The 26,948-nt window shown below is 35.9% G+C and overlaps 1 protein-coding gene across 1 annotated transcript in view; it reads left to right on the top strand.

The window, feature by feature from the left end:
- The window catches only part of LOC127859468 (serine/threonine-protein kinase SIK2-like), a 60,687-nt gene that overhangs the window by 9,377 nt on the left and 24,362 nt on the right, over nt 1-26,948 (top strand). The window contains exons 3-5 of the mRNA XM_052396857.1: nt 5,146-5,209; nt 16,272-16,387; nt 25,401-25,446. Coding sequence (XP_052252817.1) covers nt 5,146-5,209; nt 16,272-16,387; nt 25,401-25,446 — 226 coding nt within the window. The remainder of the gene's footprint in view (nt 1-5,145; nt 5,210-16,271; nt 16,388-25,400; nt 25,447-26,948) is intronic.

The following is a 26,948-nucleotide window of genomic DNA, read 5'->3' as shown; positions in this document are numbered from 1 at the left end:
TCTTATTTTTTATTCAATTGGCTCATTAATGATTCAATGGATTGAAAGGTTAGCAATATATGGGCCACATCTAACTGAAGTGGTAATCATTGATTTCTGAATGAATTCTGTTTTTGCCTTTTGAATGCACTAAATTTACTTGTGATTTTTTTAATGAGAAATCCTTTATGTTTGTATTGAACCATGCTGAAATGATAGCGAGGATTTTCAAATAAAATGTAGGTTACAGTACACTAAGATATTACAGATAATCAGCGGTGACGTCAGAGAGTCAATACCTGAAGAGGCATAGATCACAGCTAGAGCTATGAATTATGATAAAAACAGACCCCCTTGAAGATTGAACATGTTAATAGCTCACGGAACTCTGTTTACTTCCTTAAAGTGGCTTGATTATCCTTAGATCCACCTGTTCTTATACAACTGATGACTGATGGTATATCATTATGTAATTCCTTTTTGTTTATTTAAAGTTATTGTGTGACATTGCTTCTAAGTTTATATTGCAATATTCACACCTTGGGTTTTGTTTTCTTGATTTACATGATAATATTTGTCTTCACACTTAGGTGTTGACTGTTGTTTTTTTGTTGATCTTTAGATTTTACACCATTAACTGTGGAAAATTCTTATTATTCACATGTTTGTTTTGACGATCAAATGAAAAGGTTAGACAAGAAGCAATGAAGGTATCTCATATTATTTCAGAAGATAGGTAAAAAAGAAAAAAGATATGGCATGTTTACATGATTTTATGACAGACATTTGAAGGTGAAAGTATACCATAAAATATAGGGGATAAAGGTAAACAGGCAACAATGAAAACAGAAACACTCGGATACATAAAAATATATGTTTACAGATTTATTTGTTTCACCTAAGGTTGTAAAAAAATAGTGGCATGTCATTGACATATTGTTATCAGAGATGACTAGATTATGGCAGCCACTTGTTATGACGGGACATGACAGGGTATTCATTAACACTGGTATTGACAAAATGATTACAACTGTTGGATAGTTGTTGTAGGGAGGTATTAATGGTGATAATTTGGGGATTTTTACCCTCTCAGTTATTTACCTTTTATTTTATTTTTTTGCATGTACCTTTTGCTGTGTATAATGTGCAGATGCCCTTAAACATTTATTTGTAGTATTTAAATTCTTATGTTTCGCGGTAATTTAAATGCCCTTCAATTTTGTACATAAACACGAAATGTGATAGCGTGCAAATAAAAAAGTCCTGTACTTGTATTTTTTTATGGTTTTAAATGAGGAACGTGTAACCTCATTTCAATTCAATTTATAGTAACTATAGGAAATACAATATTGTACACATCCTAAAAGTTTATTTGTACACGCTTAAATTCCTTAATCGTCTCTGCTGTTGTTACTTATCAAACTTCTGAACGTACTTTGTAAATGAAATATGATCTTATTATATTACATGTTAATAATGAAATATATCCCTTTTTTTGTTACAACTGAGGCATTTAAAAGACAGTACACACATAAACAAAGTGAAAATGGCTATGTGCAAACAGCATTAAACCAGAACAGCCTGTAAGTAATTTGCAGTCTGTTCAGGTTTTATGCTGTTTGCTACTCATCAGTATCCAAGGGTTGAAAATGAAGCCTTTAAAATTTGAATCTAGTAAAACAGGTTTTGCGTCAAAAGACGAATCTAAATGTAAAAGGGTTAAAAGACACACCCAGATATCAACAGGCTACTGATGGTCTGATTATTCATGTCGATTTGGTTTAAAATGGCTGTGCTCTGTTCCTTGTTGGCTCCTTCTGTTGACTTTCCAAGAAATTTTGAATATTTGTGTATTTTATAAGCAAATGGCAATTATAATTCTGTGACACTTAAAATCTATAATGTCAAAAAAGGTATTGAATAAACTGAGTTATAGAATTTTTAGAGATTTCAAGGGACAGTACTCTGTATGGTTTCTATCGTTTCTGAACCTTTCTTGATCTAAATTTTCTCTAATTTCCACTCTATTTAGAGCAATGAATACACTTGCAATAATTTTGCCTGGCCTCATCGACAGAAATAGATACCTGAATGACAAAAACAGATCAGGGAAGATTATTTTCTCAGTAAAAGACAGCATGGTATCTATACCTGTCTGTTGGAGCATTATATCTGAATGAACAGTCTCCTGGGCTAGATTCTTGTTTCCTGCACTGAACCCATTAGCAGTGTGAGGGAGGCAAACAACACTGCTGTCTATAATATTGGTTTCTGGTGTAAGTAAACAGATAGGAAAGCAATGAATTTGAAAATGAAATGCTTTTAACTTCATTGATGAAAATCATGACCAGACACCTGAATGTGTTTTTTTCGTTCAAAATTGGGTCCGGTCTCTGGTCCCATTGAATCCCAACGGAAAAAAGTTCAGAAATGTATAATTATATTTTTCCCAAATGGAACCTAAAAATTCCCCATTGAAGATTGCACAAAAAAAAACACTAAGCTTTTTTTTAGCTCTCAACATTTTGTTCATTTTCCAACCAGCTATATAAGTTCAACCCTAGTAAATATAATACTGAAAACACTTTATTTCTCAATTTTGAAGCATTTTTTACCAAAACAACAACACACACTTATTTCCCAATTGTAGTCCAAACACCGCAAATTTTCTCAATCTAAAGGAACCAGGCCCCATTCCAAATTGTTGGGAAAAAACACTGCACCTTGAAACCTTTCAAATCACTGTTAAACAATGTTTCTGACAGACTCTGATTGTCTGTCACACACATTGTCACATATGTCAGACACAGAAACCGACAGAGTTTCAGTCAGGTCAACTGGTACAAATAGTACAGCCCCAGATATGTCTTAGCCAGTGATGATGATTTAGTATGGCTTTGAATTGTTTACACAATCCCTTCCATACTTTGGGCAGTAGCTCAAGAATTCAAGGTTTCTGTAAATATTGGAATGAGAATGTTTCAGAGATGACTACAGTGTACTTTTGTTGAATCCATTTTTACAGGCAGTGGTTCTGAGCTGTTTTTGGAGCATTTTTAGAGTAAATTGCAACCATAAATCATAATGTACATTTAATGAATTGTTCAAGAAGATTTATCTATATCTAGTTCTTGGACTGTTCATTAAATGATTATGAATATTATATGTTAAAATGAATTGCTTACCTCTGCATTATTTTTGTATTTTATATGTTGTTTATGAATTGTAAATTGTGATCAGGGAAATATACAATGTATATGAGCCTTGCTTTGGGAAAGAGGGGCTAATTGCATGTGAATAGTGTTGTACCAGATAAGCCTGTGCAGTCATAACATGCTAATCAGGGACGACTTAATTATCGGCCTTGAACTTGATGTTTGTTTATATGAGACTTAATCCCTTATAAGAACAAGATGTCATTAGAACAATATGTTCTTACCAACTTTCATGACTAGTGAACACCCTAGCAGCCACATTTTTTAACAGACCAGAACCATTTTCATACACATCCAAGATATCATTTAAACAAATATACTGACAAAGTTTCATGAAGATTCATAAGTCCATATAAGGAAAAATGCCCCGCCCACTGGTGGCCATGTTTTTCAAGCAACTGGAACCACTTTCGAACTTGTCCAAAATATCATTGGGACAAATCTTCTGACAAAGTTTCATGATGATGGTATAATAAATATGGCTTCTAGAGTGTTAACAAGGTTTTACTATAGCTATATAAGGAAAAATGCCACGCCCCCTTGGCGGCCATGTTGTTCCACCAACCGGAACCATTTTCGAACTCATCCAAGATATCATTGGGACAAATCATCTGACCAAGTTTCATGATGATTGGACAATAAATGTGGCCTCTAGAGTGTTAACAAGGTTTCACTAAAGCATGATAAATAGCAATATTAGGAAAAATGCCCCGCCCCCTGGTGGCCATGTTTTTTTAAGCAACCGAAACCATTTACGAACTCATTTAAGATATCATTAGGACAAATCTTTAGACCAAGTTTCATGAAGATCGGAAAATAAAAGTGACCTCTAGAGTGTTAACAAGGTTTTACTATAGCCATATAAGGAAAAATGCCCCGCCCCCTGGCGGCAAAGTTTTTATCACCGATCTCGACTATTTTTGAACTCGTCCGAGATATCAATGAAACCAATGTTTTGACAAAGGTTCATGATGATTGGGCAAAAATTGTGACTTCTAGAGTGTTCACAAGGTTTCTCAATAGCCATATAAGGAATACTGCCCCGCCCTCTGGCGGCCATGTTTTTCAACGGACCGGAACCATTTTTGAACTCAACCAACATATCATTTAGACAAACATTTTGACAAAGTTACATGAAGATTGGGCATCAAATGTGACTTCTACAGTGTTCACAAGGTTTTTCTTTTTTTTTCCTAGTGACCTAGTTTTTTACCCAGTATGACCCAGTTTTGAACTCAGTCGAGGTATTAATGGGACAAATGTTCTGACCAAATTTCATGAAGATTCAGACAATAAATGTGGCCTCTAGAGTGTTCACAAGGCAAAATGTTGACAACGGACGACGCACGACGGACAAAAAGCGATCACAAAAGCTCACCATGAGCACGTTGTGCTCAGGTGAGCTAAATAAGGTCGCCGTGGTGTAATGGATATGGTGTCTGCCTAGCGACCGGAAGGTCACGGGTTCGATCCCCACCGTGGGAGCGTTCTTTAGATCTCCCCAAAAGACACCAAGTACTGGTTCTAGGCCCAGGAAACGGACTCGAGAGCGTTTATATAAGCCTTAGGCTTTTGATGCAATCGAGCTAAAATAAATAGGTTTAAACTAAACAGGTGAGCTAAAAATGCAATAAAAGGGGTTAAAATTGTACCTGATAAACCTGTTTGTGGTGCACAGGCTAGTCTTGGACGACATTGAGCGCTGATCATATATTCGAAAGTAAGTACTTTATAATTGTCTGTAGTGGCTCATCCAGTTTTGAATGATTTAGGGCTTTAATTCAAGAGGATCGTGTAACTTAATTTATTATTGTTATTATAGATGTATGAAACTGATGAAAGTATAGCAATTTGTGTAAGACTATAGCAATTTGCGTAAGACTTTCAGTACAGCTTTGTAATGTATTCCTGGATATACACTCATGCCTATGTTGTCATTTGTTTGTTTCAGGTGATGGAAACAAAGAACATGCTGTACCTTGTGTCGGAGTATGCCCCTAATGGGGAGATCTTTGGTAAGTGCAGGTTCAGTCAATAAACATCTGACCCTCGATCTGGGAAAACTGGGTGCCTAACGTATTGTCCCATATTAGCCTGTGCAGTCCACACAGGCTAGTTAGTGGCAACACTCTGCGCGTTAATAGCTTTGGCTATATAGAGACTTCTTTAAACAAAACATACTATAAAAGCAGAAAGTGTCGTCCCTGATTAGCCTGCGCAGACTGATCGGGTACATCACTGTAAACTCATGCATGAAACAAGTGTTCCCAGATAGAGGCTAATATAATAATAGCATAATAATAGTCAATTAGCACAAAGGGCACAAACTTGGATAGGGTGCTGAGCATTTTACTGAACAAAATCAATGTTTGATGTTATACATGTATTACATACTGTAAGAAGTATTTCTGTTTTTTAAATAATAATAATCAATTAAGCATGAAATATTTGTCTAAACTGTGCATGTAGCTCATAGTTTCATTTAACTTCCAACAAAGTTTTATTTTGAAGAAATTTGTTATGAAATATTATAATATTTCCTTGTAAACTGATAACAATATTTGAATACTACTATTTTCTTAGTATTCCTATTCTCCTATCCTATTTACTTGTACTTTTCATGTTAACTGAGTTTTCTTGACACAATTCATGGTAATTTCCTTTGTCATTAATCATTTTGTTTAAGATATTTTTTTTCTTTGTTAAGATTTAAAGGAAATGACTCATTTGAGAATGTTGCAGTTCTAGTTTGTATTCACCTTGTTAGAGCATTTTTTACAACATTAATTAAGACCATGTTACATTCCCATAAGCAGAACAGTACAGTTGTGGTTTGGCAGTAAGTTATATTATTTGGGAAAATATTCCGCTTAATTTTTTTAAGTTTAATACGTCATTTTGCAGGTGTAAAAAGTTCGAGTTTTGATGATGCAAGACTGTTGTGTTTTTATTCCTGAGGCGTTCATTTGTTCCCTCTTTAAAGCACTCATGCTGTAAATTTTAATGGATTTAAGGTTGAGACAAATATAGCAGTTGAACTGTCTGTCAGTCAATCAGTCAGCCAGTGTGTCAGTCTGTCCCTCCGTCCGAAAACTTTAATGGCCATAACTTTTTTAATATTGAACATAGCAACTTGATATTTTGCAATCATGTGCATTTCATGGAGCTGAACATTTTGAGTGGTGAAAAAAGAAGGTCAAGGTCATCCTTCAAGGTCAAATTTATGGCATCTGTCCGTCCGAAAACTTTAACATTGGCCATAACTTTTTCAATATTGAAGATAGCAACTTGATATTTGGCATGCATGTGTATCTCATGGAGCTGCACATTTTGAGTAGTGAAGGGTGAAGGTCAAGGTCATCCATCAAGGTCAAATGTCAAATAAATGGCATCTGTCTGTCCTTCCGAAAACTTTAACATTGGCCATCACTTTTTCAATATTGAAGATAGCAACTTGATATTTGGCATGCATCATATCTCATGGAGCTGCACATTTTGAAAGGTCAAGGTCATCCTTCAAGGTCAAAGGTCAAATATATGGCATCTGTCTGTCCGTCTGAAAACTTTATCTTTCGCCATAACTTTTTGATGTCCCTGAAGGGTGGCATATAGTTTTTTAACTGTCCGTCTGTCTGTTCGTCAGTCAGTCTATCCGTCCGTATATTGAAGATAGTAACTTGATATTTGGCATGCATGTGTATCTCATGGAGCTGCACATTTTGAGTGGTGAAAGGTCAAGGTCATCCTTCAAGGTCAAAGGTCAAATTTTGCAATATTGAAGATAGCAACTTGATATTTGGCATCCATGCATATCTCATGGAGCTGCACATTTTTAGTGGTGAAAGGTCAAGGTCATCCTTCAAAGTCAAGGTCAAAGGTTAAATTTTGCAATATTGAAAATAGCAGCTCGATATTTGGCATGCATGCATATCTCATGGAGCTGCACAATTTTAGTGGTGAAAGGTCAAGGTCATCCTTCAAGGTCAAAGTTTGCAATATTAAAGATATCTGCTCGATATTTTGCATGCGTGCATATCACATGGAGCTGCACATTTTGAGTGGTGAAAGGTCAAGGTCATCCGTCAAGGTCAAAGGTCAACATTTTTCAATATTGAAGATAGCAACTTGATATTTGGCATGCATGTGTATCTCATGGAGCTGCACATTTTGAGTGGTGAAAGGTCAAGGTCATCCTTCAAGGTCAAATTTTGCAATATTAAATATAGCAATTCGATATTTGGCATGCATGCGTATCTCATGGAGCTGCACATTTTGAGTGGTGAAAGGTCAAGGTCATCCTTCAAGGTCAAGGTCAAAATTAAAATTTTGCAATATTGAAGATAGCAACTCCATATTTGGCATGCATGCGTATCTCATGGAGCTGCACATTTTGAGTGGTGAAAGGTCAAGTTCATCCTTCAAGGTCAAAGGTAAAATATATGGCTTCAAAGCGGCTCAGTAGGGGGCATTGTGTTTTACGAATATAGCTCTTGTTTTGATGTTAGTTAACCTTAATGGGCTGTGCTATATAATACGAAGGATTAAGTGTTGTTTCCGTTAATAGTTCACCAACGTGAATACATCCAAAATTGAACCAGCATAAATGTTATTAATAATTATAAAGCACTTTTACTGACAATAAACTGAAAAATGCTTTATCATCAGCATTATATTTAAATCACTAATCTCTTATATACACAATACAAGAACCCTATGTCACAAACATGGTGAAATATATATTTTGTAATACTAGGACATTCCAAGGGGTGGATTTTAAAATATCAGGATCAAGAGATCTATTTATTGGATAAATATTGTGAAACTCTGACTCGACCTTTCAACACAATTTCATTTGCAATAAGCATGGATGTATTGTGAAATGAACAGTCATAAAACAAAATTGGAAGCCTTAGAAAAAAATAATTGATAGTATCGAAAGGATATTATATTTTTTATGCTCCCCCAAAATTTATTTTTGGGGGAGCATATAGTCGCCGCTTCGTCTGTCCCTGTGTGCGTCTGTCTGTCCGTCCGTGCACAATTTTTGTCCGGGCTATTTCTCAGCAACTAATGACCAGAATTCAATGAAACTTTATGGGAAGGTTCACTACCAACAGGAGATGTACATATTATCAGCGGGTTCTGGTTGGTTGATTTTTCACAGAGTTATGGCTCTTTGAAATTTTCTATAAAAAAATTATTGTCCCCCCAACTTCTGTGCCCTCAAGACGTTTCCTTTTATCTGAATATGTAGTGCAATATTGTGACAAAAACAAATTTGGGGAGCATCACCTGTCTCCAACGGTTTCTTGTTTTTAAGCAGTTGTTGTACTGATCATTTTAAGAAATAGTACCTGTGTCGAATAGGGGACATTGCACCTCAAAAAAATGTAAAAATTGAGAAATCTTCTAATTGCTTTAAGCCAAAGTATGGTGATGAAATATAAGGCTTGAATAAAATAATTGCCAATAAATTATATATCAGCAAAAAGTACTTGAATTTCACTCCAACTTGTGATTAATTCATAACCAAGCAATGGGACCCTCTGAGTTACATGTCCTATTCCATTACATTTTCGTTATGTTTGTGTGATGTTTTTATTCCCATATTTCTAGAACTTTTATAAAGAGGTTGAAATCAATACCTTATCTGATGAGAGTATAAATGACTAGACTAATTATAGTAGTATAAATGACTAGACTAATTATAGCAGTAATTATAAATAGATGAACAATATATAATTTTAATGCAATGCCGTGTAATAGATAAGTACATGTACTACATAGCAGTGATTTGTTTTCGCTTTTTATTATTAGCTCGACTATTATATATGAAATATATATAGTGGAGCTATCCTACTCACCCCGGCGTCGGCGTGAGCGTCTGCGTTAGTGTTAGCGTGCAAATGTTTAAGTTTACGTACTATCCCTTGACATATTGCTTTCATTTTTTTTGCAGTAAAATATTTTTAATAAGTATTAGAATATGCACAATTTGAAAGTTTTTATTACAGTATTTTTTGTAACTTGTTTAATTTGATGTATAAAGTTTTTACTGTACTACAAATATACCTCTATGCATGTGTTTTATGTACTGTTGAACATTTCCTTTTGAGGACTTAAATTGAGAATAACCACTAGGTGTTTAAAGTTAATTTTGATCAAAATTTATTTATTTATTGATGTTCTTACTGGATGACTGAAATAATCTGCCACTTATACGGTAAGTATTTAGTATCACAAGGAAAAACACTTTCAAAATACTTTCCCATCTGAAGCATTCAGCTATCAGTTTGACAAAATCAATAATTATTGCTAATGGGGAAGTGACAAACCATGAACTCCTCGTTTATCTTTCTTATTTAAGATCACTGAGAAATTAAACTGTAAAGACAAATGAATACTTCCGCATATATGATTGTTTAGACCATCAATACAATCAATACATTTCTCATACCCTCCCTCCTCTTCCTAACTGACAAACCGTCTGCCTTTATTGGGTCATAATGAAAATCAAGGGCTAAACAGCAAACACAAACACAATGATGTCAATGGAGGTATTGACAGGATCTTTGATCCTGTGGTAAGCCAAGCTGTCCAAAAAGTGACAAAATGAATCTCACAATTATACTGTACTTTTCTTTCCATTTGCATAATTGACTAGAATCTGAGAGTCGTTTGACGTCATTAAGCATGTAATTATTTCAACAAATGTTTTAATTAGTCAAAAGATCAGACACACATTGACGACATCATAGTTTTTGTTGTAATTATTTTCACAACTGTCTGAACATATGCAAATTGTATTTGAAAGGCATTATTTATTGTTGTAATATGATATTTAATTAGACATAATTCTTGCGGAGTTTTCAATTAAGACTCCTTGAGTGTTTGCATCAGGTTATTCAAGTTCTTGTATGCTAATTTTGTGTTTGCAACTCACTCATTTCATCTGGGTTTAGTTTCATAATGTTATATACGTACAGTACTACAGTGTTTTTTTCATTAAAAGTCGGGTCTGGTATTTGACCCCATTCCCAGTGGAAAAAAGTATATATTTTTCCCAAATGGGACCTAAAATTCCCAATTCAGGGGTGTCAATTTTCCGGATTATTCCGGAAATCCGGATTTCAGCCAACCAGAGTCGATTTTGAGATCAATGAAAATCCGATAAGATATTCTTAAGAGGAGGGGGGTGGGGTAGGGGAAAATTCGTTTGAAATCGCGATCAATCGAGAATGAAATTTATATATTTGTTAAAGCTTCAATGTCTTTGCGCTCGGTACCGATTTTGCCATGTATTTTATTTATTTTTTTCTGATTGCCTAGCCGAGGGCACGGACTTGAACGATAACTGACGGAAAATCTTCGCTTCTTTTCGGTTTCAGGTATGCTACTTTTCAAGTCAACGAAATGTTGCACATGTTCACAATCATGAAATATTCTACATGATCGATTAGCAAAGTTAAGTAGTTCAATAGCATATTGTAAAGCAATATGTTAACCAAATTATATATTGATTACATATTTGCTAGGTAAATGGTTTTCATTTTTCGACATTCAAATGATATGCACATTTTATTTCATGTGCAAAACACATTCATTTTTTGGATTATCGTTTTCGGAAGCATTTTTTGCCGATTTAATTATTTTTTACGTCTATTATAAACAAACCTATAATGACAAATACACATGTGGTGATGCGGACGGTCAGATTAATAATATTTTGCATAGTGTTCACCAGAAATTTCAACTAGAAATACTATAAAATATTACAATTAGAGAGGGCTCAATGGGGGGGAGACGCATTGCCATCAATCGACCATGGGGACCTGTGTTCCCAGACCCCAGGCCTAATTTTCCGGATTTTAAATTTGGGACAATTGACACACCTTCAATTGAAGTTTTCCGGAAAAAAAAAAACAAAAAAAAACTTTTTTTCCCATCTCTCATCCAGCCATATAAGTTCAACAGTAGTCAAATATAATGCTGAAAACACTTCTCAATTTGAAGCATTTTTCTGGCAAAACAGCAACAACATGGATTTCCCAATTTTTGAACCCATTCTCAAAATGGTGAAAAAAAAACACTGCACTATAACATTTGCAAGAAGATGTGTCCTGTCTGAAATAAACAATGGTTCTAATGGTATCTGGTGTTTATTTTATATGTTTTCAGCTGTTTGTTTAATATTTGACATTTTCTTTGACATTTAAAAGAGAATTATAATAAGATGACTAATCCAGGATTATAAAACATAGAAAAAGATCTAAAATCAATTATCAAACCTGGTGTGAGGTCTTGGAACACCATAAAGGGCAATTATTTCTGTACGGCTTTATATGATACAGTGTATCTGCAGTGTATAACTTTGTTTTTATCATTCTTAATAAACTTAGCAAGAAGATAAATGCTATTTTAATGTGGGAATTAACACAATGCTGTGATTTTTGAAAAAAAAAATATCTGAGTTTTTTTAATGAAACAAGCCATGGTGCAAATCCCTTTTGTTTCTGAAATGTTTGTTACTCCACAATATCCTTGACAGAATCATAAACCTTTCTATTGGCTTAACCAAGTTTTGTTAATGTTTAACAATTTTAAAAGAACAGGAAAAGTTTAAGTAAGGTACCCTAACATAGTTAAAGAAGACACAATTGGTTTTACTCATTACATAAATAGCCATCTTATTTTGATAGGAGCAACACAAATATGCTCACATTAAAATGTTTGTATGAAAATGGTATAACCCTTTACCTCTAAGATACGTATTTTGAAGCATTTGGTCATGATAGGGTGGTTGTTTAGAGAGTTTCTACTGTACTGTAAAAATGATGAAAGAATGGTTATAAAGAGTTCTTGGTTTTAAGATCACTGTTGGGCATTATGATAAAAAAATAATTTTTCTACAGATTATTCGTCAAAGGATTTTAGACAGTCCTTGCTTTGGTATTTTCAGACTACATAACCAGGCATGTTCATATTTCCAGTCTAAGTGTGTTGGTTTGTCTACAAGAACTGCCTCTGTATTTTCAGACTATAGCCAGGCATATTTCCAGTCTAGTGTGTTGGTTTGTCTACAAGAACTGCCTCTGTATTTTCAGACTATAGCCAGGCATATTTCCAGTCTAGTGTGTTGGTTTGTCTACAAGAACTGCCTCTGTATTTTCAGACTATAGCCAGGCATATTTCCAGTCTAGTGTGTTGGTTTGTCTACAATAACTGCCTCTGTATTTTCAGACTATAGCCAGGCATATTTCCAGTCTAGTGTGTTGGTTTGTCTACAAGAACTGCCTCTGTATTTTCAGACTACATAGCCAGGCATATTTCCAGTCTAAGTGTGTTGGTTTGTCTACAAGAACTGCCTCTGTATTTTCAGACTATAGCCAGGCATATTTCCAGTCTAGTGTGTTGGTTTGTCTACAAGAACTGCCTCTGTATTTTCAGACTATAGCCAGGCATATTTCCAGTCTAAGTGTGTTGGTTTGTCTACAAGAACTGCCTCTGTATTTTCAGACTATAGCCAGGCATATTTCCAGTCTAGTGTGTTGGTTTGTCTACAAGAACTGCCTCTGTATTTTCAGACTATAGCCAGGCATATTTCCAGTCTAGTGTGTTGGTTTGTCTACAAGAACTGCCTCTGTATTTTCAGACTACATAGCCAGGCATATTTCCAGTCTAAGTGTGTTGGGTTGTCTACAAGAACTGCCTCTGTATTTTCAGACTACAAAGCCAGGCATATTTCCAGTCTAAGTGTGTTGGTTTGTCTACAAGAACTGCCTCTGTATTTTCAGACTATAGCCAGGCATATTTCCAGTCTAAGTGGATTGTCTCTGTATTTTCAGACTACATAGCCAGGCATATTTCCAGTCTAGTGTGTTGGTTTGTCTACAATAACTGCCTCTGTATTTTCAGACTATAGCCAGGCATATTTCCAGTCTAAGTGTGTTGGTTTGTCTACAAGAACTGCCTCTGTATTTTCAGACTATAGCCAGGCATATTTCCAGTCTAGTGTGTTGGTTTGTCTACAAGAACTGCCTCTGTATTTTCAGACTACATAGCCAGGCATATTTCCAGTCAATAAGTGTGTTGGTTTGTCTACAAGAACTGCCTCTGTATTTTCAGACTATAGCCAGGCATATTTCCAGTCTAGTGTGTTGGTTTGTCTACAAGAACTGCCTCTGTATTTTCAGACTATAGCCAGGCATATTTCCAGTCTAAGTGTGTTGGTTTGTCTACAAGAACTGCCTCTGTATTTTCAGACTATAGCCAGGCATATTTCCAGTCTAGTGTGTTGGTTTGTCTACAAGAACTGCCTCTGTATTTTCAGACTACATAGCCAGGCATATTTTCAGTCTAGTGTGTTGGTTTGTCTACAAGAACTGCCTCTGTATTTTCAGTCTATAGCCAGGCATATTTCCAGTCTAAGTGTGTTGGTTTGTCTACAAGAACTGCCTCTGTATTTTCAGACTATAGCCAGGCATATTTCCAGTCTAAGTGTGTTGGTTTGTCTACAAGAACTGCCTCTGTATTTTCAGACTATAGCCAGGCATATTTCCAGTCTAGTGTGTTGGTTTGTCTACAAGAACTGCTTCTGTATTTTCAGACTATAGCCAGGCATATTTCCAGTCTAGTGTGTTGGTTTGTCTACAAGAACTGCCTCTGTATTTTCAGACTACATAGCCAGGCATATTTCCAGTCTAGTGTGTTGGTTTGTCTACAAGAACTGCCTCTGTATTTTCAGACTATAGCCAGGCATATTTCCAGTCTAAGTGTGTTGGTTTGTCTACAAGAACTGCCTCTGTATTTTCAGACTATAGCCAGGCATATTTCCAGTCTAAGTGGATTGTCTCTGTATTTTCAGACTACATGGACAGGCATATTTCCAGTTTTAAGTGAACAGTCTCTGTACTTTCAGACTACATACAGGGGTTTTTCAGCACTGTCTGCACCTCCGGAAAACGGAGGCACTCTCAAAGCGAACGGACCCGATCCCAATCCGAAATCATTAAAAAAAATCAAAAAAAAAAAAATTTTTTTTTTTTTTTTTTTTTTTTTTAAGAATGAAGTGTCTTATAACTTGTGTGACTAACCAGTGTTTGTTTTGGTCAAAAATATCTGCTATAAGGTTTTGACTGTTCAGTTCTTATCTCAGAGTGTAACTGTAACTGAAAAACAAAACTGCAGTACTTGAAAACACGTTGAACATGCCCAATATAATGCATCTGTTTATATAAAGAAGACAAAATAACAAATAAAAACAAATTAATTTGTTAAACTACTAAATTATTTAAGCATGATATATTCACAATTTTTTCCCAAATGAGCTGTTTCATCGAAGCAAAAAATCCCAAAATTGTCAATTTTGTCGATAAAAAATTCCCAATTTGGTCAGACTCCTTTTCCCAAAATAGGCAGAAAAACCCTGACATAGCGCAGCATGGCCGCTTGACCAGTCTAAGAGGACTGTCTCTGTACTTTCAGACTACATAGCCAGGCATGTTCACATGACCAGTCTAAGAGGACTGTCTCTGTACTTTCAGACTACATAGCCAGGCATGTTCATATGACCAGTCTAAGAGGACTGTCTCTGTACTTTCAGACTACATAGCGCAGCATGGCAGCTTGACCAGTCTAAGAGGACTGTCTCTGTACTTTCAGACTACATAGCGCAGCATGGCAGCTTGACCAGTCTAAGAGGACTGTCTCTGTACTTTCAGACTACATAGCCAGGCATGTTCACATGACCAGTCTAAGAGGACTGTCTCTGTACTTTCAGACTACATAGCGCAGCATGGCCGCTTGACCAGTCTAAGAGGACTGTCTCTGTACTTTCAGACTACATAGCCAGGCATGTTCACATGACCAGTCTAAGAGGACTGTCTCTGTACTTTCAGACTACATAGCGCAGCATGGCAGCTTGACCAGTCTAAGAGGACTGTCTCTGTACTTTCAGACTACATAGCCAGGCATGTTCATATGACCAGTCTAAGAGGACTGTCTCTGTACTTTCAGACTACATAGCCAGGCATGTTCATATGACCAGTCTAAGAGGACTGTCTCTGTACTTTCAGACTACATAGCCAGGCATGTTCATATGACCAGTCTAAGAGGACTGTCTCTGTACTTTCAGACTACATAGCCATGCATGTTCATATGACCAGTCTAAGAGGACTGTCTCTGTACTTTCAGACTACATAGCCAGGCATGTTCATATGACCAGTCTAAGAGGACTGTCTCTGTACTTTCAGACTACATAGCCAGGCATGTTCATATAACCAGTCTAAGAGGACTACCTCTGTACTTTCAGACTACATAGCCAGGCATGTTCATATGACCAGTCTAAGTAGACTGTCTCTGTACTTTCAGACTACATAGCCATGCATGTTCATATGACCAGTCTAAGAGGACTGTCTCTGTACTTTCAGACTACATAGCCAGGCATGTTTATATGACCAGTCTAAGTGGACTGTCTCTGTACTTTCAGACTACATAGCCAGGCATGTTCATATGACCAGTCTAAGAGGACTGTCTCTGTACTTTCAGACTACATAGCCAGGCATGTTCATATGACCAGTCTAAGAGGACTGTCTCTGTACTTTCAGACTACATAGCCATGCATGTTCATATGACCAGTCTAAGAGGACTGTCTCTGTACTTTCAGACTACATAGCCAGGCATGTTCATATGACCAGTCTAAGTGGACTGTCTCTGTACTTTCAGACTACATAGCCAGGCATGTTCATATGACCAGTCTAAGAGGACTGTCTCTGTACTTTCAGACTACATAGCCAGGCATGTTCATATGACCAGTCTAAGAGGACTGTCTCTGTACTTTCAGACTACATAGCCAGACATGTTCATATGACCAGTCTAAGTGGACTACCTCTGTACTTTCAGACTACATAGCCAGGCATGTTCATATGACCAGTCTAAGTGGACTACCTCTGTACTTTCAGACTACATAGCCAGGCTTGTTCATATGACCAGTCTAAGAGGGCTGTCTCTGCACTTTCAGACTACATAGCCAGGCATGTTCATATGACCAGTCTAAGAGGGCTGTCTCTGTATTTTCAGACTACATAGCGCAGCATGGCCGCATGACCGAGAGCGAGGCACGGAAGAAGTTCTGGCAGATATTGAATGCCGTCGAGTATTGCCATAAGAATCACGTTGTGCACAGAGACCTCAAGGTACACAACACACTTCACACGAACAACATTTTCCGCTTCTGTTTTTAGCTCACCTGAGCACAACGTGCTCATGGTGAGCTTTTGTGATCCCCTTTTGTCCGTCATCCGTCGTGCGTTGTTCGTTGTGCGACGTCAACATTTGCCTTGTTCACTCTCTAGAGGCCTTATTTATTGTCCAATCTTCATGAAATGTATTCGGAAGATTGGTTTCAATGATATCTTGGATGAGTTCTAAAATGGTTACGTTTGCTTGAAAAACATGGCTGCCAAGGGGAGGGGCATTTTTTCCTTTTATGGCTATAGTAAAATCTTGTTAACACTCTAGAGGCCGCATGTATTGTCTGATCTTCATGAAACTTGGTTAGAAGATTCATCCCGATAATATTTTGGATGAGTTCAAAAATGATGCCGGTTGGTTGAAAAACATGGCTGCCAGGGGGCTGGGCATTTTTCTTTATATGGCTATAGTAAAACCTTGTTAACACTCTAGAGGCCACATTTATTTTGCGATCTTCGAGAAACTTGGTTATAAGATTTGTCCCAATAATATCTTGTTATCTCAGGTGAGCGACTTTGGGCCTTTCAGGCCCTCTTGTTTTCTATTTTCTGTTTAAAGAAAGTTTCTCCATAGCAAAGATCCAGTTAAAATGAAAAGTGTCGTCCCTGATTAGCCTGTGCAGACTGACACAGGCTAATCTGGCAGGACACTTTACGCACATGCATTAAACCCCCTTTTCACAGAGCTGGGCTCAAATAAATTCCGAGAACCTGTCTGTTCCTGTCTGTTCCTGTCTGTTCCAATGAGTTGTTATTAATCATTGTTCATTGGCCGAGTTCTTATCTATAAAATTGAACCACTACAATGTTATTGATGGTGCCAGGATTAAACTTTTACCAGGATTTGAAAGTGAGTTACCATTTGTTAGTTTTTACAGAGGGATGTTTAAGAAATTATCAATTCAAATATTTGAGTAATTGCTAACACTTAAAAACCATAAATTGGAATATTGATAAAACAATCATTAATAAAATGTATGAATTATTGCAATTTGTTTCATCAAATTTACAAATTTATTATAATGTAGGCAGAATGAAAGCTTTGTATGCATATTTAATTAGTGCAAATAGTTCACTTCTGGTTGATATATTATCTGTGAATTTATTGGGGAAAATGTCTTGCTTAAAATTTTTAACTCATTAAATTTGTGATCAATTGTTGTTGAGTTGTATTGTATGTATGAGGCATCCAGATGCAAAATAAATGTTTTCACTGAGTCTGCATGTAGACTTTGTCACATTTGGGCCGCGCTCTGTGAAATAGGGGTTTAATGCATGTGCGTAAAGTGTTGTCCCAGATTAGCCTGTGCAGTCTGCACAGGCTAATCAGGTATGACACTTTACGCCTCAACTTGATTTTAGCTTAGAAGAGACTTTCTTTAAACAAAAAATATCATAAAAGCAGAAAGTGTCGTCCCTAATTAGCCTGTGCGGACTGCGCAGCCTTATCTGGGACGACAATGTATGCACATGCATTTAACCCCCTATTCACAGAGCATGGTTCATTTGGAAAAAAAAGCATTACCAGGAATTTCCAAAACATTTATTACAAACTGATAACATGTAAACATGTTTTGCGGACCTTTCATTTTGGCAAGCTTTTCCTCCACTATTCTGAAGCATTTAACAGGGAGATGTGCAAGATTTTACATGTACTTGTGTGAATAGTTTAGTAGTACATTCACCGGTACTTATAAACAAAACAAATATTGGGACTGATTGTTTCTTCTCTGTTTTTGCAGTATTTTAAAGCTGTTTAAATGATACAGATGTTGCTGGGGAATCCTTGGGATTGTTTCAAATCGAGAAAACTTATTATCAATATATTATCAACCTTATGTTTTTAGCTCGGCTGTTTTCGGAGAAAACCCGAGGTGTTGTCATAGCCAGCTCGTCGTGTCCGTCATCTGCAGTCAGCGTCATGCTAAAACCTTAACATTTTGTCAAGGTTTTGAACATTTGCTCTAAAATCAAAGTGCTTCAACCTACAACTTTGAAACTAAATATGTAGCTGCATCTTAATGAGTTCTTCATGCCACACCCATTTTTGGGTCACTTGGTCAAAGGTCAAGGTCAATGTAACCTCTAAAAAAAAAAAAATATTCTGACAAGCTTTCATTTATTAAAAACTGCACCCGCAGCCGAGCGTGGCACCCGTTATGCGGTCCTCTTGTTTAGATATGATTCAAAAAAAATTTCAATATAAATGTGTTGTTGATTATTGACTGCATACAATAAGTTTAAAATAAAACAAATAAAACTTAAATTTTAAATGTCTTGAAATGAAATAATTACATAGTTTATAATGATTGTACTCAAAATTATGTAAAGTAACTTTGATGCCAGTGTTTTTTTTCACCATTTTGGGAATGGGACTTGTTCCCTTTGGATTGGGAAAATTGCATAGTTTTGGTTTAAATTGGGACACTATTGTGGCTGCTTTTTTTATTAACAAATGCTTAAAAATCGAGAATAAAAATAATGTGAACAAATTGTCTAAGGTTTAACTTATAGAGCTGGATGGGAGATGAACTCAATGTTGAGATTTATTTGTAGCTGGATGGGATATGAACTCAATGTGGAGATTTATATTGCTGGATGGGAGATGAACTCAATGTGGAGATTTATTTGTAGCTGGATGGGAGATGAACTCAATGTTGAGATTTATTTGTAGCTGGATGGGAGATGAACTCAATGTTGAGATTTATTTGTAGCTAGATGGGAGATGAACTCAATGTTGAGATTTATTTGTAGCTAGATGGGAGATGAACTCAATGCTGAGATTTATTTGTAGCTACATGTAGATGGGAGATGAACTCAATGTTGAGATTTATTTGTAGCTGGATGGGAGATGAACTCAATGTTGAGATTTATTTGTAGCTACATGTAGATGGGAGATGAACTCAATGTTGAGATTTATTTGTAGCTGGATGGGGGATGAACTTATATTGAGATTTATTTGTAGCTAGATGGGAGATGAACTCAATGTGGAGATTTATTTGTAGCTGGATGGGAGATGAACTCAATGTGGAGATTTATCTGTAAATTTTTATATACATTTTATTTAACCTTTCAATGGTTTTTTTTTTAATCCCATTTGTGAAAAATATATACATTTTCCATTGTGAATGGGTCCCCCTACAGGCCCCAAATTTTGTGTAGAAAAAACACTTAATTCTCTTTGTCCATGCTAATGAACCAATGTAGCCATGTTCGTAACTCTTTACCACTAAGATATGTATTTTCACGCATTTGTAGTCCCTAGAAAGTTAAATTGAATTAAAGACCTTTCTTACTTGATTCAACTTTTAAAGGCTTCATTAAATTCAACTATTAGATACTGATGAGCAGCAAGCAGCATAAAACCTGAACAGACTGCGAGTTACTCACAGGCTGTTAGGGTTTTATGCTGTTTTGCACATAGCCATTTTCACCTTGCTTCTGAGTGGGAAAGGGGTAATGATACATGTATCAAAGTGTAAAACTGCATGGCTAATGTTTCCTGTGACTGACTGAAGTTACCACCAAGTCTTTCTACACACAGTGCACTTTGTGGCAACATCGTAAGCCATTCTGGCAAGAGTTAAATGTATTTTGTATGTATATGTTTTCGGTACAACAGTAATTCGTCTGTCTATGACATTGGCTTATTTTCTACATATTTTCTACAAACTTGGGTAAATCTTGTTTGGTAGTGTGCCTCTTTCTGCGTCAATGTGTACGTCATGCATGCCTAATGCAGTTCAGATTCTGCTATTGATATTTTTTACTCAAAGGAAAGATATTGGTCTGTGGCTGGCATTTCTCGATAACTGTAACATTGTCCAAGCATGTGACATCAGAGGTAATAGAGTTGACAGTTTCCTTAAATCACACACTAATAAGATTAATTAGCAATATTCATTATTATGTGATAAAGTAATTATTCTGAATGCATATAGTTAATTTGATTGTCTTTTTAATGGATTCCCTGTGTTATTCCAGGAACAATCATGTAGTAGTAGTAATGCAAAAAGTATTTTTGATTCAAATAAAATTCATTTAAAATTAAGATACAAATATAAACAAATTATGCAATATCAAGTAAAATTGTATGGATACATATTTAGACGCATTTGTAGTCCCTTAGAAAGTTCAATTTAATTTAAGACTTTTCTTACGAGATTCAAGTGTTTAAGGCTACATTTCCAACCCTAAGATAATTATTAGCAGCAAACAGCATAAAACCTGAACAGACTGCAAGTTACTTGCAGGCTGTTCTGGTTTTATGCTGTTTGCACATAGCCATTTTCCTTTTGCCTCTGAGTGGGAAAGGATAAAATCATGTAAATCTGAGTAAAAAAAATGCCCATCTATTAAGTAAGCACCTTTACCAGAGTATAGAATGAGCTAGTCACATCTGAAATCACCTTTACCAGAGTATAGAATGAGCTAGTCACATCTGAAATCACCTTTACCAGAGTATAGAATGAGCTAGTCACATCTGAAATCACCTTTACCAGAGTATAGAATGAGCTAGTCACATCTGAAATCACACTGATCTCCTACATTCATTTTTAAGATAATATACAAGTTGACAATCCATAAGAGCTTTTCCAAGAACACTTGCATTTAAAAAAAACCTGTGTGAGATTCTATAAGGTTACTGTTGTCAAGTGTTTTATCCCATCACCACTTGGAGATGTACTTTTACACATTTGGAGTCCTTTAGAAAGTTATATTTATTTTTACTAGATTCAAGTTTTTAAGGCTTCATTTCCAAACCTTAGATACTGATGAGCAGCAAACAGTATAAACCTGAACAGACTGCGAGTTACTCGAGTTACTCTCCGGCTGTTCTGGTTTTATGCTGTTTGCACATTATAGCCATTTTCACTTTGCTTCTAAGTGGGAAAGTCTTAAAGATACTCTATAAGATACTTTACCTTGTATCATTATTTGTGTGACTCACCTAATTCTGATCCAATTATTTATTCTCAATTTTACTTGAAATTAAGTTTAAATAATGATCATTATATGAAATAGTATATATAATTATATAAAAGTACAATTAAGTCATTAATTAATTATTTATATAAGTATGTGGCATTCAATAGAAATGGTTATGTCTTATGATGTCAATACATAATGGTCAACATGAGAACATAAACCAGGTGCAAAATTCATTAATCTTTTCAATAAATGATCGGCTTCTTTGTTATTGTTCACAGTAATCAAGCACACTGTTATCATTATTTTGTGTGTTCAATCACTATCCAGCCAGTGTAAGGCCTGTATAACGTCATCTTCTCATCTTCACATGCATTGAACCAGCCCTGTGTCTGCCAGTGATAGATAGTTGTGTGATAGAAAGTAATATAACCATCAGCCCTAAGTGTCCATATGACGTCAATCGCAAGCTAGACATGAAGATTACGCGTTTCCTTAATTAAAACTGGTGTATCGCCTTTCATTCACTTGGTAATTACATTGTCAACATGGGGTTTGGTAATTACATTGTCAACATGGGGTTTGGTTATTACATTGTCAACATGGGGTTTGGTAATTACATTGTCAACATGGGGTTTGGTAATTACATTGTCAACATGGGGTTTGGTAATTACATTGTCAACATGGGGTTTGGTAATTACATTGTCAACATGGGGTTTGGTAATTACATTGTCAACATGGGGTTTGGTAATTACATTGTCAACATGGGGTTTGGTAATTACATTGTCAACATGGGGTTTGGTAATTACATTGTCAACATGGGGTTTGGTAATTACATTGTCAACATGGGGTTTGGTAATTACATTGTCAACATGGGGTTTGGTAATTACATTGTCAACATGGGGTTTGGTAATTACATTTTCAACATGGGGTTTGGTAATTACATTGTCAACATGGGGTTTGGTAATTACATTGTCAACATGGGGTTTGGTAATTACATTGTCAACATGGGGTTTGGTAATTACATTGTCAACATGGGGTTTGGTAATTACATTGTCAACATGGGGTTTGGTAATTACATTGTCAACATGGGGTTTGGTAATTACATTGTCAACATGGGGTTTGGTAATTACATTGTCAACATGGGGTTTTGCATGAATGAACAGATTAAAGTTTATTGATTTTGATTGGCTGTAGAAATGATTAGATGCTGCTGAAGCAGGTTCTCATGGTGTTATTGTTGTTGATGCTTCAGCAGGTTCTCATGTCATTTTTAGCTCATCTATTTTTTGAAAAAAAATTATGAGCTATTGTCATCACCTTGGCGTCGGCGTCGGCGTCGGCGTCTGCGTCGGCGTCCGGTTAAGTTTTGCGTTTAGGTCCACTTTTCTCAGAAAGTATCAATGCTATTGCATTCAAACTTGGTACACTTACTTACTATCATGAGGGGACTGGGCAGGCAAAGTTAGATAACTCTGGCGTGCATTTTGACTGAATTATGTGCCCTTTTTATACTTAGAAAATTGAAAATTTTGGTTAAGTTTTGCGTTTAGGTCCACTTTTTTCAGAAAGTATCAATGCTATTGCATTCAAACTTGGTACACTTACTTACTATCATGAGGGGACTGGGCAGGCAAAGTTAGATAACTCTGGCGTGCATTTTGACAGAATTATGTGCCCTTTTTATACTTAGAAAATTGAAAATTTTGGTTAAGTTTTGTGTTAAGGTCCATTTTATTCCTTAAGTACCAAAGCTATTGCTTTCATACTTGCAACACTTACTAACTACCGTAAGGGGACTGTGCAGGCAAAGTTATGTAACTCTGACTGGCATTTGGACGGAATTATGGGCCCTTTATACTTAGAAAATTGAAAGTTTGGTTAAGTTTTGTGTTTTGGTCCACTTTACCCCTAAAGTATCATAGATATTGCTTTCATACTTGGAACACTCGCAAACTATCATAAGGGTACAGTAAAAGGACAAGTTGCATAACTCTGGATGTCATTTTTACGGAATTATGGCCCTTTTTTGACTCAGTAACTTTGAATATATGGTTAAATTTTGTGTTTCGATCCACTTTACTTCTTAAGTATCAAGGCTATTGCTTTCAAACTTCAAATACTTTCATGCTATCATGAGGTTACTGTACCTGGCAAGTTGAATTTTACCTTGACCTTTGAATGACCTTGACTCTCAAGGTCAAATTATTAAATTTCTCTAAAATTGCCATAACTTCTTTATGTATGATTAGATTTGATTGATACTTTGACAAAACTACTCTTACCTGACATACCACAATAGACTCCACCCAAACCATCGCCCTTGCCCCCCCCCCAACCCCCAACCCCCCCCCCCTATTTTTTTTTTTTTTTAAGATCATCTCACAAATGACCACCACACCCTCACACTATACCCCCCCCCCACCCCACCCCCTCCCCAATTTTTTTTTTAAACGGTTAAAAAACAAAACTATTTATTTTGATTATTTTATGTTTGAAATACCGTCCAACCATCGCCCTCCCCCCACCCGAATCCCCCCCCCCCCCCCCCCCCCCGATTTTTTTTTTTTTTTTTTTTTTTTTTAAAGATCATCTCACAAATTACCACCACACCCTCACACTATACCCCCCCACCTCACCCCCCCCAATGTTTTTTATGAAACGGTTAAAAAACACAAATATTTATTTTTATTATTTTATGTTTGAAATACCGTCCAACCATCGCACCCAAGAATCCCCCCCCCCCACCCCACCCCCACCCCCCCCCATTTTTCATTGAAATGTTTCTACATTGAGTATGTGTAGATAAAACCATCTACATTCAAAAAAGTGTAAACACATTTCCTGAGCCAAATAAGGAAAGGTATTTATACCACGGTCAGTTTTGACCCCTAGTAGGGCAATATTTGAGTTTATCAGGTGGTCCCCTTGAAATTGTTGAGATGCCTTTAGATTACCCAATGAAATAAAAGTCCAGGTTTCAAAGATCAAACAGGTAACAAAACCCTCAGCAGATGTTAACAGTAAAGTGCTATCTCAATTAAGGAATGCTATCTGTAGTGTTGCTTCCATTGAAACCACAATGGCCAAAGTTTTGTGTGTTAACATCCCCCAGTGATCAATATATCCCTGAATTGCTTGCCCTTAAATATAGCTACATGTAATAAAGTGGTAAAGGGGTCAGGCTGGGTGTAAGTCACATTTTGGGACACAGTTCTTGTTAACTTTGTGGTGATAACTACTTTTATTGTCAAATGAAAAGGATTCAATGCAAAACAAAAACAAAGTTTCAAAATGTTAATTTGCTGCTATACATAAAAGGAACGTGTTGTCTCTGATTAATATTTCAGTTACAGTGGTGTTGCACTGAACACACTTATTTTCAAGATTTTACTGTCACTGTTCTTAACTCAGTTCAATTGAAAAGGGAATCTAGTTTCAAAGTTTTGATAGCTTTTCGTCAGACTCCTAGTTCACATGGTTCGCACATATCATTCATTATAAGTCCTTTAAGTAATAGTTTATGCTTCTCCTTGAAAAGTGCATGGATTTTACTACTGCAAATTCTTGTTGAAATGTACTTGAATTTGTGTTTCCTATCAGGGCTTTTTTCCTTGATTTGGGGAGAGGGCTTGACCTTTGGGACAAAAAATATCTACTAAAACTGCAAAAGGGAAGCAATTTCCCTAAGTAAGCTTACAATTTGGATAAAATTGTATCATTTGAAAGAAATTCTCTTGCGGAAAGGAGCCCAGTGTATAACGCCCTTGCTAAAACAGGGAAAAAGCCCTGCCTACATGTAGATGTAACATAATAACTTCCTTACATGGTCCTACCATTGCTTTCACTGGTCTTCAGTGGAATCTTATGCAATATGTGAATGGTGGCTATTTGCAGAGAAACCTGTAGGCGGCATGTGTGCAAGCAGTTCTGGGAATACAGTTTTATTGCCATGCATTACCTCTGTGAAGTTTATAATGACTTTATATCAGCTTTTCAGAGTATTTTTTTTCTTTTCTATTTTCAGGCAGAAAATCTTCTTCTGGATAATAACATGAACATCAAAATTGCAGGTAATTTGAGAAATAATTAAGATGGTTGCTTTTTTTATGAAACAGAAAATTTTGCTAACGCTTTTTGCATTGAATTGATTTCAGAATGAAAAATCCTGCAATCTTAGTTGTACTTTATTGCAGAATATGTATAAAGGTCATTTAAGTTATCTGAAATTTAAAAAACTGCAGATATTGAACAGGCACTATATGAAGATTTAATCCCTTTCAGTTTATAGTTAACCCTTTCCCACTCAGTAGCAAAGTGGAAATTGCTGTATGTGCAAACAGGATAAAACCAGCACAGCCTGCAAGTAACTCACAGTCTGTTCAGGTTTTTGCTGTTTGCTGCTCATAGGTATCTATCTAAGGGTTGGAACTGAAACCCTAAAAACTTGAATCTAGTAAGAAAGCTCTTTAATTAAATGATATTTTGTAAGGGTCTACAAATGCATCAAAATACGTATCTACATGTAAGTGGTAAAGGGTTAAATTAGTGTATCTTAGTGATAAAGGGGTAATACAGTTATTATGTTGTCATACTGGCCAGTGCAGTTGATAAAGTGCTGGAATACAAATCTGAGGGTAGCGGGTTCGAACCCTGGCCTGTATTGTGTGCAGATTGGTGATGGAATCCTTTGTATGCCCGTTCTACCCCTATCTCTTAATCATGAAGGGCATGCAGTTGTCAGTTACTCGCATAATGCGCAATTTAAACCATCTAACCCAGGAAAAGAGACAGTTAACTGTCATGGTATGAAAGACTTACTAAACTAAAAAACAAACGATTATTTGGTGAACATCAATGTGTTCTTTTAATGTTTTTTAGAAAATACTTTTGACGTGTGATGTGGAGTAGTAAACTTTGTATATGTAAGGTGTAATTGTGAAATGGAAATATTTTAATGAGCTCCAATGATTAAAAATCTATGCATCAAAAGTGCTTTTTTGCAAAGGCATATCTAATTAGTTTGAAATCAATGTATTTTCTTTCGTAACCAGACATTTTTGAAAACTTCAAAAAGCAAATAATTATGGTATCTTTAGCTTGAAGGTTTGATCTCAGTGATTTTGTTTGCTTTATATTTAACAGCCTGTGGATTGGGAAAAAAGCATGATAAACATTAATTTCATTTGTTTATAAGAACAAGTTGCACTGCATTTGTTAATTTTATTTTTAAATAAAGTGCTACAAAATTATATTGTTGTTTAATAAACTTAAAATCAATTATTGAGTTTATTGGAATAGTTTGGATTCATTTTGGGAAAAATTTGTTTAAACTTTTGGGAAAAAATGTTATTTTGTGCAAGGGGAAACAGCCTGTAAGAGGCTGTAATTTTGAGCAAAAAAATCCCAGTGGAACATAAATGCCCTTGTGTATGTAATGTTAGATTTACAATTTGTCATTTTAAACCAATTTGATGATTGATACTGACAATAAATTAGGAACACCATTTAAAAACCAACACGTATCAACCGCTTTCCTGCTAATGACTTATTACCATGTTAAATCATCCTCCAT

This window comes from Dreissena polymorpha, chromosome 15 (assembly GCF_020536995.1).
Source record: "Dreissena polymorpha isolate Duluth1 chromosome 15, UMN_Dpol_1.0, whole genome shotgun sequence".
Classification (NCBI taxonomy): domain Eukaryota; kingdom Metazoa; phylum Mollusca; class Bivalvia; order Myida; family Dreissenidae; genus Dreissena; species Dreissena polymorpha.
This window is presented reverse-complemented; position numbering and strand designations above follow the sequence as displayed.